This window comes from Heteronotia binoei, chromosome 12 (assembly GCF_032191835.1).
Source record: "Heteronotia binoei isolate CCM8104 ecotype False Entrance Well chromosome 12, APGP_CSIRO_Hbin_v1, whole genome shotgun sequence".
NCBI classification, from domain to species: Eukaryota; Metazoa; Chordata; class Lepidosauria; order Squamata; family Gekkonidae; genus Heteronotia; species Heteronotia binoei.
Genome location: NC_083234.1, coordinates 78,520,978 through 78,536,162, shown reverse-complemented (window position 1 = coordinate 78,536,162; position 15,185 = coordinate 78,520,978). Strand labels below are relative to the sequence as shown.

Below are 15,185 nucleotides of genomic sequence, written 5' to 3'. Positions count from 1 at the left end.
AGAACTTGACCTGGGGGAGCAATCCTGGGTCGGGACGCCTATGGTTTTGCAACCTCTGCTGTGTTTGAGGGCTCCAGTGTGGCTGGCCAGAGGGCAGTGTTGCAGTAACTGACTCAGTGGGGAGCAGGCAGCAGAATGGGCTGATTAGGTTACAGCTGTTCCTATCTGGCTCTTGAGTCTGGCTCTTCGGCCTGATCAACTCGTACAGAGTTGGGAGTAAACAAACTACTCCTGGGCTGCCTGACCTCTTGCTACTCGCCTTCGGAGCCCGACCCCGAACCTCCTTCTCTCTTTAGAGGCCTGTAAAGCTCACTTCCACTGCTATAATAATCATGAATTATGCTCAGCTATTGTTGCCATGATTATAGCTCTGTGAGAATTCATCCCTGTGGAAAAAAGAGTGTCATCTCTCCTTCTGTCTCTTTCACATACACACATCCCCTGCTGCCATTTCCATCCCCTGTGTCTGTTTTGCATGCCAGGCCTTGTAGCTTCAAGTGCTATTCCTAACGTCCTCCACAAAGATAAAATTATGCAGACACATTATGTGCAATTTACAGTGTAATTGCACAGTGATTAGACAGCAAATCAGGCTTCCAGAGATGAACTGATGCTTCCTTGCTTGTTTCAGGCAGGAAGAGCTACGCATGGATCAATCTGTGTTGAAATAATCCCGTAGGACACAGACTGGAGGAGGACTGGATTCAAATCCCTGCTTGGTTAGCACATAGACCGGTTGTCCCTAGAGCAAGCCACTTCCTTGTTGGTCTGAACTCCTGGCCCCACAGAGGATGGGGCTGTTTACAGAAGGAAAAAGAACATGATGAAGAAGATGAAGACTGCAGATTTATAGCCCGCCCTTCTCTCTGAATCAGAGACTCAGAGCAGCTTACAATCTCCTATATCTCCTCACCCCACAACAGACACCTTGTGAGGTGGGTGGGACTGAGAGGGCTCTCACAGCAGCTGCTCTTTCAAGGACAACCTCTGCCAGAGTTATGGCTGACCCAAGGCCATTCCAGCAGCTTAGGGTGACCATAATGTCTGAAGGCCAGCCAGGGACACGGGGGGGGGGGGGGGTGTGCGCCGCCGGAAACAGGAAGTGACGTCACTTCCTGTGCGCCGCCGGAAACAGGAAGTGACGTCGCTTCCGGTGACGTCACTTCCGGTGATGTCATGCCACCACCGGAAACAGGAAGTGGCATCACTTCCTGTGACATCATTTCCCCCGCGTCACCTGCCGGAAACAGGAAGTGACTTCACAGCACTTCCTGTGACGTCCCCAAAAATCCCCCAAATATCACCGCCGGAAACAATTTTGCTCTCAAATCCTGTATATACTTCATCAGTATATGGGATAAGGCACTTTCTCAACTGTGCTGCATAATGCAGCCTATTTATTTTGTCCTGTTGGCTCTGTTGGCTCTATCTGCGCCACCTTCATCACTTTCGGGGTGTGGATCCCCCAGTGGGGTGGTCTCCCGACTCCCTCCGCTGACTGTTTCTGATAGCCCTGCGCCCCCTCTTTCATTTGATATGTGTCCCGTGCGGGTGCCACCCTCCCGCCGGGAGATGCCGCAAAATGAGCCCCCTTGAGGCTTATGGCGGCAGGGCTCGGGGGAAGCGAGCTAGACTGCTGTTCTTTTGAGGGGTTATAGAGTGTTTCGAGCCCGTCCCTGTGGCATCGGTCCCATCGTTGTGGGACCCAGGGGGCCGGCGCAGCGGCACGCCGAAGCAGCCTGTCACTAATAACACCGGTCAAGATGCAGGACAGGAACCTGGAAGTGACCGACAGGCTGCTTCAGCGTGCTGCTGCGCCGGCCCCCTGGGCCCCACAACGATGGGACCGATGCCACAGGGACGGGCTCGAAACACTCTATAACCCCTCAAAAGAACAGCAGTCTAGCTCGCTTCCCCCGAGCCCTGCCGCCATAAGCCTCAAGGGGGCTCATTTTGCGGCATCTCCCGGCGGGAGGGTGGCACCCGCACGGGACACATATCAAATGAAAGAGGGGGCGCAGGGCTCTCAGAAACAGCCGGCGGAGGGAGTCGGGAGACCACTCCACTGGGGGATCCACACCCCGAAAGTGATGAAGGTGGCGCAGATAGAGCCAACAGAGCCAACAGGACAAAATAAATAGGCTGCATTATGCAGCACAGTTGAGAAAGTGCCTTATCCCATATACTGATGAAGTAAATACAGGATCTGAGAACAAAATTGCACTAGAAGACACAAACACAAAGCTCCCTTACACTGAATCAGTGCTTGGGTCCACCAAAGTCAGTATTGTCACATAAGAGAAGCCCTGTTGGATCAGGCCAGTGGCCCCTCCAGTCCAACACTCTGCGTCACATAATAACATAAGAGAAGCCCTGTTGGATCAGGCCAGTGGCCCATCCAGTCCAACACTCTGCGTCACATAACAACATAAGAGAAGCCCTGTTGGATCAGGCCAGTGGCCCATCCAGTCCAACACTCTGCGTCACATAACAACATAAGAGAAGCCCTGTTGGATCAGGCCAGTGGCCAATCCAGTCCAACACTCTGCATCACATAACAACATAAGAGAAGCCCTGTTGGATCAGGCCAGTGGCCCATCCAGTCCAACACTCTGCGTCACATAACAACATAAGAGAAGCCCTGTTGGATCAGGCCAGTGGCCCATCCAGTCCAACACTCTGCATCACATAACAACATGAGAGAAGCCCTGTTGGATCAGGCCAGTGGCCCATCCAGTCCAACACTCTGCGTCACATAAGAACATAAGAGAAGCCCTGTTGGATCAGGCCAGTGGCCCATCCAGTCCAACACTCTGTGTCACATAAGAACATAAGAGAAGCCCTGTTGGATCAGGCCAGTGGCCCATCCAGTCCAACACTCTGCATCACATAACAACATAAGAGAAGCCCTGTTGGATCAGGCCAGTGGCCCATCCAGTCCAACACTCTGCATCACATAACAACATAAGGAGGGAGGGAGGGAAGGAAGGAAGGAAGGGAGAAAGGGAGGGAGGGAAGAAGGGAAGAAAGGAAGAAGGGAGGGAGGGAAGGAAGGAAGGGAGGGAGGGAAGGGAGGGAGGGAGGGAGGAAGGAAGGGAGGAGGGAAGGAAGGAAGGAAGGAAGGAAGGAAGGAAGGAAGGAAGGAAGGAAGGAAGGAAGGAAGGAAGGAAGGAAGGAAGGAAGGAAGGAAGGAAGGAAGGAAGGAGGGAAGGAGGGAAGGAAGGAAGGAGGGAAGGAAGGAAGGAAGGAAGGAAGGAAGGAAGGAAGGAAGGAAGGAAGGAAGGAAGGAAGGAAGGAAGGGGAGGGAGGGAGGGAAGGAAGGGGGGGAGGGAAGGAAGGAAGGAAGGAAGGAAGGAAGGAAGGAAGGGGGAGGGAGGGAAGGAAGGAAGGAAGGAAGGAAGGCAAGGGAGGGAGGGAAGGAAGGAAGAAAGGAAGGGAGGGAGGAGGGAGGGAAGGAAGGAAGGCCGCCCCCCGCCCCCCCCCCCCGCTTTCGGCCCCCTTACCTTATTCCAGGGCGGCGGAGTCCAGCGGCGGCGGCGGGGAGTCCTCCGGCGGCGGCGTCGCGGCGAGGGAGGGAGGGAGCTGCCGGCGCTGGCCTCCAGGGACCAGCGCCGGCTTCTCCGCGGCTTCCCCGCGGCCTCCGCTGCTCCTGGAGGCCCTCCAGAGACTCTGGAGGGCCTGCAGGGACCAGCGGAGGCCGCGGGGAAGCCTTCGCTGGCCGGCGCTGGTCCCCGAAGGCCTTCCAGAGCCTCTGGAAGGCCTTCCGGGACCAGCGCCGGGTGCCCCGCGGCTTCCCCGCGGCCTCCGCTGGTCCCTGCAGGCCCTCCAGAGACTCTGGAGGGCCTGCAGGGACCAGCGGAGGCCGCGGGGAAGCCTTCGCTGGCCGGCGCTGGTCCCGGAAGGCCTTCCAGAGGCTCTGGAAGGCCTTCCGGGACCAGCGCCGGGTGCCCCGCGGCTTCCCCGCGGCCTCCGCTGGTCCCTGCAGGCCCTCCAGAGACTCTGGAGGGCCTACAGGGACCAGCGGAGGCCGCGGGAAGCCTTCGCTGGCCGGCGCTGGTCCCCGAAGGCCTTCCAGAGCCTCTGGAAGGCCTTCCGGGACCAGCGCCGGGTGCCCCGCGGCTTCCCCCGCGGCCTCCGCTGGTCCCTGCAGGCCCTCCAGAGACTCTGAGGGCCTACAGGGACCAGCGGAGGCCGCGGGGAAGCCTTCGCTGGCCGGCGCTGGTCCCCGAAGGCCTTCCAGAGCCTCTGGAAGGCCTTCCGGGACCAGCGCCGGGTGCCCCGCGGCTTCCCCGCGGCCTCCGCTGGGTCCCTGCAGGCCCTCCAGAGACTCTGGAGGGCCTGCAGGGACCAGCGGAGGCCGCGGGGAAGCCTTCGCTGGCCGGCGCTGGTCCCGGAAGGCCTTCCAGAGGCTCTGGAAAGGCCTTCCGGGACCAGCGCCGGGTGCCCCGCGGCTTCCCCGCGGCCTCCAATGGTCCCTGAAGGCCCTCCAGAGAGTCTGGAGGGCCTACAGGGACCAGCCTTCCAGCGACCAGCGACCAGCGGAGGCCACGGAGAGGCCTCCACCACTGCCGCCGGGCCCCGCGCGCGGGCGGGGAAGGCGGGAAGTGAGGGAGGGAGCGTCCCTGCGCGTGCGCAGGGGCCCTGCGCAGGCGCAGGGACGCTCCCTCCCTCACTCCCCGCCTTCCCCGCCCGCGCCCGCGGCCCACCGGCTCCTGGGCTGCCTAAACCGGGACCTTTAATGGTCCCGGTATAGGCAGCCCGGGATCCGGGATTGGGTGGCCAGATCCGGGAATGTCCCGGGAGACCGGGACGGTCTGGCCACCCTACAGCAGCTGCAAGTGGAGGAGGGGGGAATCAAACCCAGTTCTCCCAGATAAGAGAGCTCTGGCTGACCCAAGGCCATTCCAGCAGCTGCAAGTGGAGGAGGGGGGAATCAAACCTGGTTCTCCCAGATAAGAGTCTGCACACTTAACCACTACACCAAACTGGCTCTCTGCTGCACAGGGCAGAACCTTCAACAATGAGGCTGCAGGGAGGGAAAGGAGCTCACAAGTGAAAGACCTTTGGCATGAGCATTGGGGTGACACAAGCACATTTTCATTGGAGCCCCCTGGGAAAGCACAGGGCATAGAGGAAGAGAAAGTAAGATCACCTCAGGTCCTGAAAACCTTGGAAGGAAAGGCAGGTACAAACATGAAAGGCAGGCAGAGAGAGGAATTCTGACCTGTGTTAGGATCGCAGCTGCCATGCTGGTTACATGAACAAGGGATGCAGCTGGTCAATGGGCCGGCAAAGGGCACCTCCCGCTTGAAGTCTGGAGCGCAGGATTCACAGAACCGACCCACATACCCTGGAGGGCAGGTACATTCTTCCACCCACGAAGCCGGCTGGGAGAGACCTGGGTGAGCAGAGGTTAGCCGGACCTCCTTCAAGGAAAATCTACCTGTGGAAATGCCAAGGGATAAGCAGAGAGAAAACAGGCCATGTTCACCTCTGTAAAAGTGCCTGTCTATCTTTTTCAAAGGGTACAAGTTTTGTCTGTTCCAGAGGTGTTGAACTCATTAGTTATGAGGGCTGGATCAGACATAAATGGGACTTTGTCGGGCCAGGCCATGTGTTTCATAAAATGGTAGTGGAGATATAAATTTTATAAAGGACACAGACTAGCAAAATTAAAGTTATTTTGAAAAACCTAAAATACAAATATTTTATTCATTTATTTTATCAAATTTATATCCCGCCCTCCCCTGGTGGGTGGGATATAAACTCTGCATAACTGTTGGGTGGCTAACAACAGTTAAAAACAATATAAAATATTAAAAAAACAGAATATGCAATAAAATCATTTCTAAACGTTTTGCAGTCATTAAAAGTGCACGTTGAAATTCTGATTATTCTGATGTTTCTGGTTTCAGTTATATTAGTTCAGTGAGATTGTCAGTGCTGTGGAATAATAGCCTAAAACAGTAACACCCTTGCAGTGTTTTATTTGTCTTTGATGTCTGGCACCTCCCAAACCTCCCTCCACCTTAAAAGATTACTGGACAAAAGGTAGAGTTGGGGGAATAGTGGGATTTGGCAATGCATTTTTTAAAAAAATAAATGCTATTTTTAAAATAAAAAATCAAGAAAAAGCACAAGGATCACAGCAGAAACTAAACTAATATATATATAAAATGCTCGGAGCCTAGGAAAACATGAATTGGCTGGGCATTGCAAGCTTTCTCCACCCCCCCCCCTCCCACAACCCCAATTCCTGGCGGTGACTCTCCAGGCAGGAGCTCAGGTTTTTTTACAGGGTAGTTTGAAATGGAAGAGTCCTGAAGACTCTTTGTAGATAATGGGAGTCAAGAATGCCAATTGACTTGTATGGATTCCACTGAAATACATTGCAGTACAAAAAAAGTTGCAAAGAAAATGCCAAATGAATTTTCCATTAAAGTCTCTGGGAATGGAAATTCCATTCTGCATTTTTTTTTTGCGACTTTTGGAGTTGCAATGTCTTTCAAATGAACCCAGAGGAGCTTCTGCTGGTGAAGAGGAGCTGGGAAGTTCAGCAGCCCTGCCCTCTGCTTCCTGTGATTGAGCTGGGAAGGGTAAGGACAGACAGGGGAAGGGGGCAGGGGGGAGAAGAGAGCCGTAGGGTGGATTAAAGCCCTGAGCAGGCTGGTTGTTGCTCATGGGCTGTAGGTTTGACACCCCTGGTCTACTGTGTCAAGAGCCACCTGCCCCCCCCCCCCCCATCCACTCTGATCCCATACCTGGCCTGTTGCTGCTTTCAACATGGATGCGAAGCTTTGTCAGGTTGGAAAGGAGGCGCTGGAACTGGAAAGACGACATCTCAGGTTGCATCTTTCCCTCAGTCTCATGAAGCCTGTGGAAGACCAGTCATAGAATGGAAATGCAGAGTTCTTTATGCACAGGATAAAAGGCTCACTTCAGATAAGGAAACCTTCTTGGGTCTCTGCTCACTTCTATTCCATGTCTCAGTAGCTGACCTTTTTATAACCGCTTACATCCCTGAGTACTATTAAGGCATTGCTAGTCCAACCTTTCTGGTATTACCCAATGTTTATTAGGTTAACTGAACTGCACCAAAGCGCATAGCACATCCCTGTCTTGTAACTGCTTTAACTCTCCACAAAAAGACAGTCAAACCTATAGACAGATGGACAGCCGTGTTGGTCTGAAGCAAGAGAACAAAGTTGGAGTCCAGTGGCACCTTCAAGACCAACAAAGTTTTATTGAGAGTGTAAGGGTAGTCGTTAAGCATACTATTTTGCATGCTTAACCACTACTTACAAGTAATATGTAGCGCTGCTAGGGTTGCCAAATCCAATTCAAGAAATATCTGGGGACTTTGGGGGTGGAGCCAGGAGACATTGGGGTGGAGCCAAGATCAAGGCTGTGACAAGCATCATTGAACTCCAAAGGGAGTTCTGGCCATCACATTTAAAGGGACGGCACACCTTTTCAATTCCTTCCTTCTATAGGAAATAATGAAGGATAGGGGCATCTTCTTTTGGGGCTCATAGAATTGGACCCCCTGGTCCAATCTTTTTGAAACGTGGGGGGTATTTTGAGGAGAGGCACTAGATGCTATACTGAAAATTTGGCGCCTCTGTCCCAAAAAGCAGGCCCCCCCAGAGCTCAGATACCCGTGGATCAATTCTCCATGATTTTCTATGGGAATAAATCTCCATAGGGAATAACAGAGTTCCCAGCAGACATTTTCCTCCCCTCCCCCCGCTTTCTGATGACCCTGAAGTGGGGGGAGGGTCTCCAAATCGGGGGATCCCCTGCCCCCACCTGGGGATTGGCAACCCTAAGCGCTGCTTAACTGTACCCCATTTCATTATCTGATGAAGTGTGCATGCACATGAAAGCTTACATTCTGAATAAAATGTTGTTGGTCTTAAAGGTGCCCCTGGACTCCAACCTTAGTAATACCTATAGTTCGTTCTCTCTCTCTCTCTCTCTCTCTCTGCATCGTTGCAGCTGACTGAGGGGGACCCTCTGGTTTTTTCTAGGCAATATACATTCAGAGGTGGTTTGCCATTGCCTGCCTCCGCATAGCATCCCTGAACTTCCTTAATGGTCTCCCACCCAAACTTAGACCAGGGCTGACCCTGCTTCGCTTCTGAGATCTGATGGGATTGGGCTACTGTGGGCTATCCAGGTCAGGGTAAGTATACATACGCAGATTATTATTTTTAAAATCCTCCATTTTGTTTTGGTGTTTCGTGTTTTAAGCTGACTCTAGTTTATTCTGTTTTTACCTTTCAGCTAATAGCTGTGATGCTGCTGTTTCAAATCTGCATTCTTCTGAATTTTAAATGGTTGTAAAGAAACAATGCTTTCAATTGACACAGGAGAGGGGAAGGAGAGAGGTGGGAAGATAAATACCTGAATGTCACTGTATATTCTTCGTGGAGTGGGCTGCTCATGTGCTTTTCCACACTGGAGTGCCTTGCTGACACCACAATGCCATCGCTCTCTAAAACCAGCCAGAGGGGAAAAGGAGAAGCACTGGAGGTGTTGTCCGGGGTGCAAAACAGCACTGAGACCTGCTGGCCGTAGCTGAGACGCTGGTCACGCAGGAACTTTTCTAGGAATTGAGAGGAAGATAAAAACAATTGGCAAAGTGGACACTATGGGGAAAGCCTGTTGTGCCATTTCATCCAGGAGACTGCAAAAACAGGCATTTCCCTTCCCTGAGGGTCCACATCTCAGCAGCCTGAGTCAGAATCTTTCCAGAATCTTTAAAAGACATGGACCGATTTCCCACTAGCCTTATGCTGGTCTCATGCTCCTCTTCTCTGTGGGGCTTCTGTTGGATTTCCCACTATCTGCCCCAGGGCTGCAACTAGCTTTGCCTTTTTCACGTGCTAAACAGAAACTGGTTTTTAGAGGATCTTGTTTGCTGCACGAAAGAGCCGGAGCGAGTTGCAGCCTCGGGGCAGCTTGTGCGAAATCTGACAGAAGCCCCGCGGAGAAGAGGAGAGTGAGAGCGAGGTCAGGCTAGCGGGAAATCGGTCATGGTTTGGAACACCAAATGCTAGGCTGTTAACTAGGGTGGCCAGATCGTCCCGGTTGCCCGGGAAAGTCCCAATTCTGGCCCCCAATTCCCGCCTCCCGGGCTGGCTATACCGGGACTATTAGAGGTCCCAGTTTAGCCAGCGGGGAGCCGGCGGGCCACGCGCGCCGTCGGGGAAGGCGGCGAGTGAGGGACAGAGCGTCCCTGCGCGTGCGCACGGCAGTGTGGTGGGCTCTACGCATGCGCGGGGCCAGGAGAGTGGGCGGCGTAGGGCCCGCCACACCGCCGTGCGCACGCGCAGGGACGCTCGGCCCCTCACTCGCCACCTTCCCCGACCGCACGCGCGGCCCGCCGGCTCCTCTCGCTGGCGGCGGCAGAGGGGGAGGCGGCGGCAGAGGGGGAGGCGGCGGAGGCGGCGGCGGAGGCGGGCCGGCGGCGGCGGAGGCGTGGCGGGAGGCCCCGGGTCGGTGGGCTCGGCCGCCTCCTCCTCAGCCGCCGCCAGCCCCGCCAGCAGCGCCGCCAGCAGCACCAGCCGCCGCTGCGCCTCCTGGCCAGCCCGCCCGCCCGGAGGGGAGGCCGCGCCCTGGAAGAAGGTAAGGGGGCCGAAAGCAGGGGGGGGGACGGCTGGCGGGAGGGGGCGGCCGGCCTTCCTTCCTTCCCTCCTCCCTTCCCTCCCTCCTCCCTTCCTCCCTCCCTCCTTCCTCCCTCCCTCCTTCCTTCCTTCCTCCCTCCCTCCTTCCCTCCCTCCTTCTTCCCTCCCTCCTTCCTTCCTCCTTCCTCCCTTTCTTCCTTCCTCCCTCCTTCCCTCCCTCCCTCCTTTCCTCCTCCCTTCCTTCCCTCCCTCCCTCCTCCCTTCCCTCCTCCCTTCCTTCCCTCCTTCCTTCCTCCCTTTCTTCCTTCCTCCCTCCTTCCTTCCTTCCTTTCCTCCCTCCCTCCTTCCTTTCCTCCCTCCTTCCTTCCTCCCTTTCTTCCTTCCTCCTTCCTCCCTTTCTTCCTCCTTCCTTCCTTCCTTCCTTCCTTCCTTCCTTCCTTCCTTCCTTCCTTCCTTCCTTCCTTCCTTCCTTCCCTCCCTCCTTCCTTTCCTCCCTCCTTCCTTCCTCCCTTTCCTCCTCCCTTCCTCCCTTCCTTCCTTCCTTCCTTCCTTCCTTCCTTCCTTCCTTCCTTCCTTCCTTCCTTCCTTCCTTCCCTCCCTTCCTTCCTTCCTTCCGTGGCTCTCAAATATCCGATGTTCATGTCTTGCGGCTCTCAAACATCTGACCTTTATTCTGTGTTGCTCTTTTGTTAAGCAACTCTGGCCACCCCTGGAGTAGACAATACTGACTTTGGTGGACCCAAGCACTGATTCAGTGTAAGGGAGCTTTGTGTTTGTGTCTTCTGGTGCAATTTTGTTCTCAAATCCTGTATTTACTTCATCAGTATATGGGATAAGGCACTTTCTCAACTGTGCTGCATAATGCAGCCTATTTATTTTGTCCTGTTTGCTCTGTTGGCTCTATCTGCGCCACCTTCATCACTTTCGGGGTGCGGATCCCCCAGTGGGGTGGTCTCCCGACTCCCTCCGCCGGCTGTTTCTGATAGCCCTGCGCCCCCTCTTTCATTTGATATGTGTCCCGTGCGGGTGCCACCCTCCCGCCGGGAGATGCCGCAAAATGAGCCCCCTTGAGGCTTATGGCGGCAGGGCTCGGGGGAAGCGAGCTAGACTGCTGTTCTTTTGAGGGGTTATAGAGTGTTTCGAGCCCGTCCCTGTGGCATCGGTCCCATCGTTGTGGGACCCAGGGGGCCGGCGCAGTGGCCCGCTGAAGCAGCCTGTCGGTCACTTCCGGGTTCCTGTCCTGCATCTCGACCTGTGTTATTAGTGACAGGCTGCTTCGGCGGGCCGACCGGAAGTGACGTCACTTCCTGTTTCCTGTTTCCTGTTTCCGGTGGCGCGCGCACACACATTCCTTCCCCCCTCAAGGTGTCCCTGGCTGGCCTGCAGATATTATGGCTACCCTACGTGTTAACTTTCCTCGATTAACTGGTTAATCACTTGAAGACTTGTGGTTGACTGAAAAAGCACTCCTAATTAATTTGGCAACACTTTTTTGTTCTTAAAGATAATGCTCATTATTTTAAAGATGTCCTTATCACAACTGCAGCGGGCCGGCTTCAGGCTCTCTGTACAAGAGGAAATGTGTCTTTGAAGTTGGGATCCGATGTGGAACATGGGTGCATCATGCAAACCCAAAAGAAGTATCTTTTTTCTCATCATGGAAACTTTTGCTCCAGATGTATGCAAATACAAGCAAATGGGTTTGGTTAACTAGTGTGATTCATCCATCATTTATGTGGTTCATCCACAAAGCTGGCCTCAGAGGTCTTGTTTCTACCGTGCAAGGTAGCCCCTGAACAGCAAGGAACTCATTCAGCTGTCCCATGTGGAGACAGGAAAAAAATGGAAAAATTCCAGGAAAATAACTGTTTCCCCGCACACACTTTTTTCTCCCTCCCCCATTTTCCTGACAGAAAAATGGATACTTTGTTGCAGAGGTGGCCAAACTGTGGCTCGGGAACCACATGTGGCTCTTTCACACATATTGTGTGGCTCTTGAAGCCCTCGCTGCCCTGTCAGCTGGTTTGGAGAAGGCATTTGTCTCTTTAAATCACTTCTCTGGGCCAAGCCAGCTGGCGGCTTGGAGAATGCATTTAAAGGTAAAGATGTTTCCTTTCTATCTCCACCTCCCTCATCTATTTGCCTTCCTTCCTTCCTCATCTGATGTTCATGACTTGCAGCTCTCAAAGATCTGACGTTTATTCTATGTGGCTCTTCCATTAAGCAAGTTTGGCCATCCCTGCTTTGCAGGATTACCGGGGCGGGGGGACCCTATGAAATCTTTTCTCTTTTAGAAAGAGTGCAAAACTTTCAAAGACAGGATGCACATGCTGCTCTTAAATCCAAGACCATTTTCGCATACAGCTTGCCTCGCTGTCACAATCCTGTTCCCTCTGCAGTGTCTGTCGGATTTCCCACCATCTGCGCCGGAGTTACAGGAAGTGCCGTGGCTTTTGCATAGCAAATGTAAACTGGGTTTTAGCGGTTTACGTTTGCTACGCAAAAGCTGCAGCACTTCCTGTTATTTCGGTGCAGATGGTGAGAAATCCGACCGGATGCTGCGGAGGGAACAGGATTGTGACTGCGAGGTAAGCTGTGTGTGAAAACGGTCTAGGACTGCTCTTAAATCCAAGACCTAGAATTCCGCACCTAGAAGGACACCTAATCTCCATGAGCGGAGCCTGCAGGACTTCCATTGTTTTTTCAACAGCTGCATGCCTTCTGTGGCCCTTTTGACTTGACTTGGGCCTCTCCCTCAAACCATCGTGACACATCTACTCCCCAGCCTGGGTAAATAGCAGCTTATTGCTCAACTTGCAGGAGGGAGAAAAAAGATCATACAGAAGTGGGGGAGAAACTGCATCAAAGTCTCAGAATAAAACCGAAAGCTTCGCTAGCAAAAATTAAGGTTCATGTGCTAAGACAGGCTTGCAGTTTTCTCTCAAGCAGGGGATATAGTTGCAGTTTTGCTTGGCCAAAACTAAGGCATTGTAATTTCTACGCTATAAATATGTAAAATATTGCAATTTTATATGTTATAAATGAAGCATTTACGTTGTTAAAGCAGAAAAATTAGTTTAGGTTTGAGAGGACATTAAGTATTGTGCATATTTTAATTCTTCCCCAAATTGCTGGGCTTTTTCTAGGAAAAAAGGGGGAAAACACACAAACACACACACTCTTGCCCCCTGTGGCTTCAGTATTTCTGGAAACTTTACATCTCTAGTTTCTGTCTGGCTGTTAACCCAGCCTCTCCAATCCCAAGGCCTTGTTCTCTTATTATGAACCTCAGCTATTTTACGCCACATGAGCCTAGCTAGAGGCAAAAGGCTCTTTAACCCCTTCCTCTCCAGGCTGAAACAGCAACAAAGGCTTTGGCAGAACCTTCCCTTTACGATGCACCTTAGCTGGTCCCTCCCACTTGCCTTTGCCTCGGCTCACACAGGGTCCTGCAGTCAACAGGCATCATAAGGGAAGGCCTATGGTGCTCTCCTGGAGGGTTGGAGCCCTTTGCTCATTTCTGGCTCTGGGCAAGTAGAAGTGAGTGATCAGGCCACTATTGCTGGACTGCTATCCCTCAAAAATTAGGATGGGACAATTAGGAAAGCCATGCAAATGTAAGGAATGTAGTTGCCTGAAGGAGAACACCCCCCCAATCCACTTCCTCTTTGCAGAGGCCATACCTGGTGCCAAGAAATCAGCTGCTTCCTGTTTGCCTTGCTCTAGGAAGACTTCTCCTTCTGCCCAGTTCAAGGGAACCTCCTGGCCCCCCAGAGTTTCTGCTCTCCAGCCCTCCAGCTCTGGTTGCACAAGAAAGAAAAGACGTCTCCATGTAGATCTTTTGAGGTTGTGCAGAAAAGGAATTAAGTCCACTCTGTATTTTGCTGCACACAAGTCAACACTACAGAAGTACCCCCTTGGGCTGCAAGCCAATAAACTCACTGGTTTTGTTCCCCACCCCCCCACTGCCAGCCATTTAAACCTTCCCCGCCACCTTTCTCCTGGAGAAAGAGGGAACTGAACTCACAAGACCAGCTCGGCTTGGGTGGGGGCTGAACCAGGTTTTTTAGGTTCATGCCCAACCCTAAAATATGCATATGCACATTTTAACACCACAGGGGGCGGGGGGAATGCCTGTAAACTGAAGGACAGCACCCAACTGTTCACACACATTGCTCTGTACAAAAATTTGGAGGGGGGAATGGGATAATTTAGAATTTCAAATACATTGGTTTCATTTTGAAAAAGAATGCTGGGGTATTTGGAACTGAGCAGAACTGTCGATAGTTGGTGGGAGGGGCATCCGAGCAGTATTAGTTTAGCTTTAGATTGGGGGTGGCCATCTGTTCTGTAATTCCATTCTCCAGGTAATGAGCTAGGCCATAATAAGACTGGTTTGTTTCGCGGAAAGGACTTTCTGCTTAAATTACCTTGAACATTTTTGCTGTTTTCATTGCCATAGGAATTATGCTCTTCACTACCTTCTTGCTTCACGGTTGTACAGGTTTCTTCTATCTGGGGTCTTCTCCAGTGTTCCCTCTAAGCTGAGTTAGCATGAGATAGCTCACAGATGTTTACCTCCAGCTCACACATTTTTGTCATAACTCGGGAATGATGACCCCTGAGCACACTAATTCATGCAGTAGCTCGCAACCTTAATGCCAGGAGCTCACAAAGTAGAATTTTTGCTCACAAGACTCTGCAGCTTAGAGGGAACATTGGTCTTCCATGAGTAAGGAGTGCTAAAAAAAAGAATTTGCAACACCTCCTCCCTGAAACAATTCTCAAGATTTTTAATTGGAAGCCATGACTGGCAAATACCACATTTAAGCTTTTAATGTAGATAATACCTAGAGAAAAAACATTTCCTAATTACCTTGGCTAAAGTCTGAGATGACATGGTGAACTTCATACCCAGGAGCTACTGTGCATGCCCTTGAGTGCCCAAAACAGAAGCAGCTGGTGCAGCCAGCGGGGTTGTGGGGCTGAAGGTTGAAGTACCCAGGCTGGCACCTAGACAAAGAGAAAGCATATGCAAGAGGGTCAGTGACCATTCTTTAATCCATCCTCTTCAGAATGACCCAGAGCAGGGAGCATCAGTGTTGGGGGCACCCATAAAGACTAGAAGCTTGCTTGACACTGAAAATTAATATCCTCAGCGATCTGTATTGTGAGAAGAAGAAGAAGAAGAAGAAGAAGAAGAAGAAGAAGAAGAAGAAGAAGAAGAAGAAGAAGAAGAAGAAGAAGAAGATATTGGATTTATATCCCGCCCTCCAGTCCGAAGAGTCTCAGAGCGGCTCACAATCTCCTTTACCTTCCTCCCCCACAACAGTCACCCTGTGAGGTGGGTGGGGCTGGAGGTGGTGGCGGCCACAAGTATAGCCACCTTCAAGAGGGGTTTAGATAAAAATATGGAGCACAGGTCCATCAGTGGCTATTAGCCACAGTGTATGTGTGTATATAAAAATTTTTTTGCCACTGTGTGACACAGAGTGTTGGACTTGATGGGCCGTTGGCCTGATCCAACATGGCTTCTCTTATGTTCTTATGGAGAGG

The 15,185-nt window shown here is 52.4% G+C and overlaps 1 protein-coding gene across 1 annotated transcript in view; it reads right to left on the bottom strand.

Moving 5' to 3' along the window:
* The window catches only part of LAMC3 (laminin subunit gamma 3), a 109,371-nt gene that overhangs the window by 55,166 nt on the left and 39,020 nt on the right, over positions 1-15,185 (bottom strand). Inside the window, exons 8-12 of the mRNA XM_060251396.1 lie at positions 14,506-14,642; positions 13,313-13,429; positions 8,407-8,608; positions 6,762-6,874; positions 5,225-5,443 (exon numbers count right to left, since the gene is read on the bottom strand). Of these exons, the coding sequence (XP_060107379.1) occupies positions 5,225-5,443; positions 6,762-6,874; positions 8,407-8,608; positions 13,313-13,429; positions 14,506-14,642 (788 nt within the window). The remainder of the gene's footprint in view (positions 1-5,224; positions 5,444-6,761; positions 6,875-8,406; positions 8,609-13,312; positions 13,430-14,505; positions 14,643-15,185) is intronic.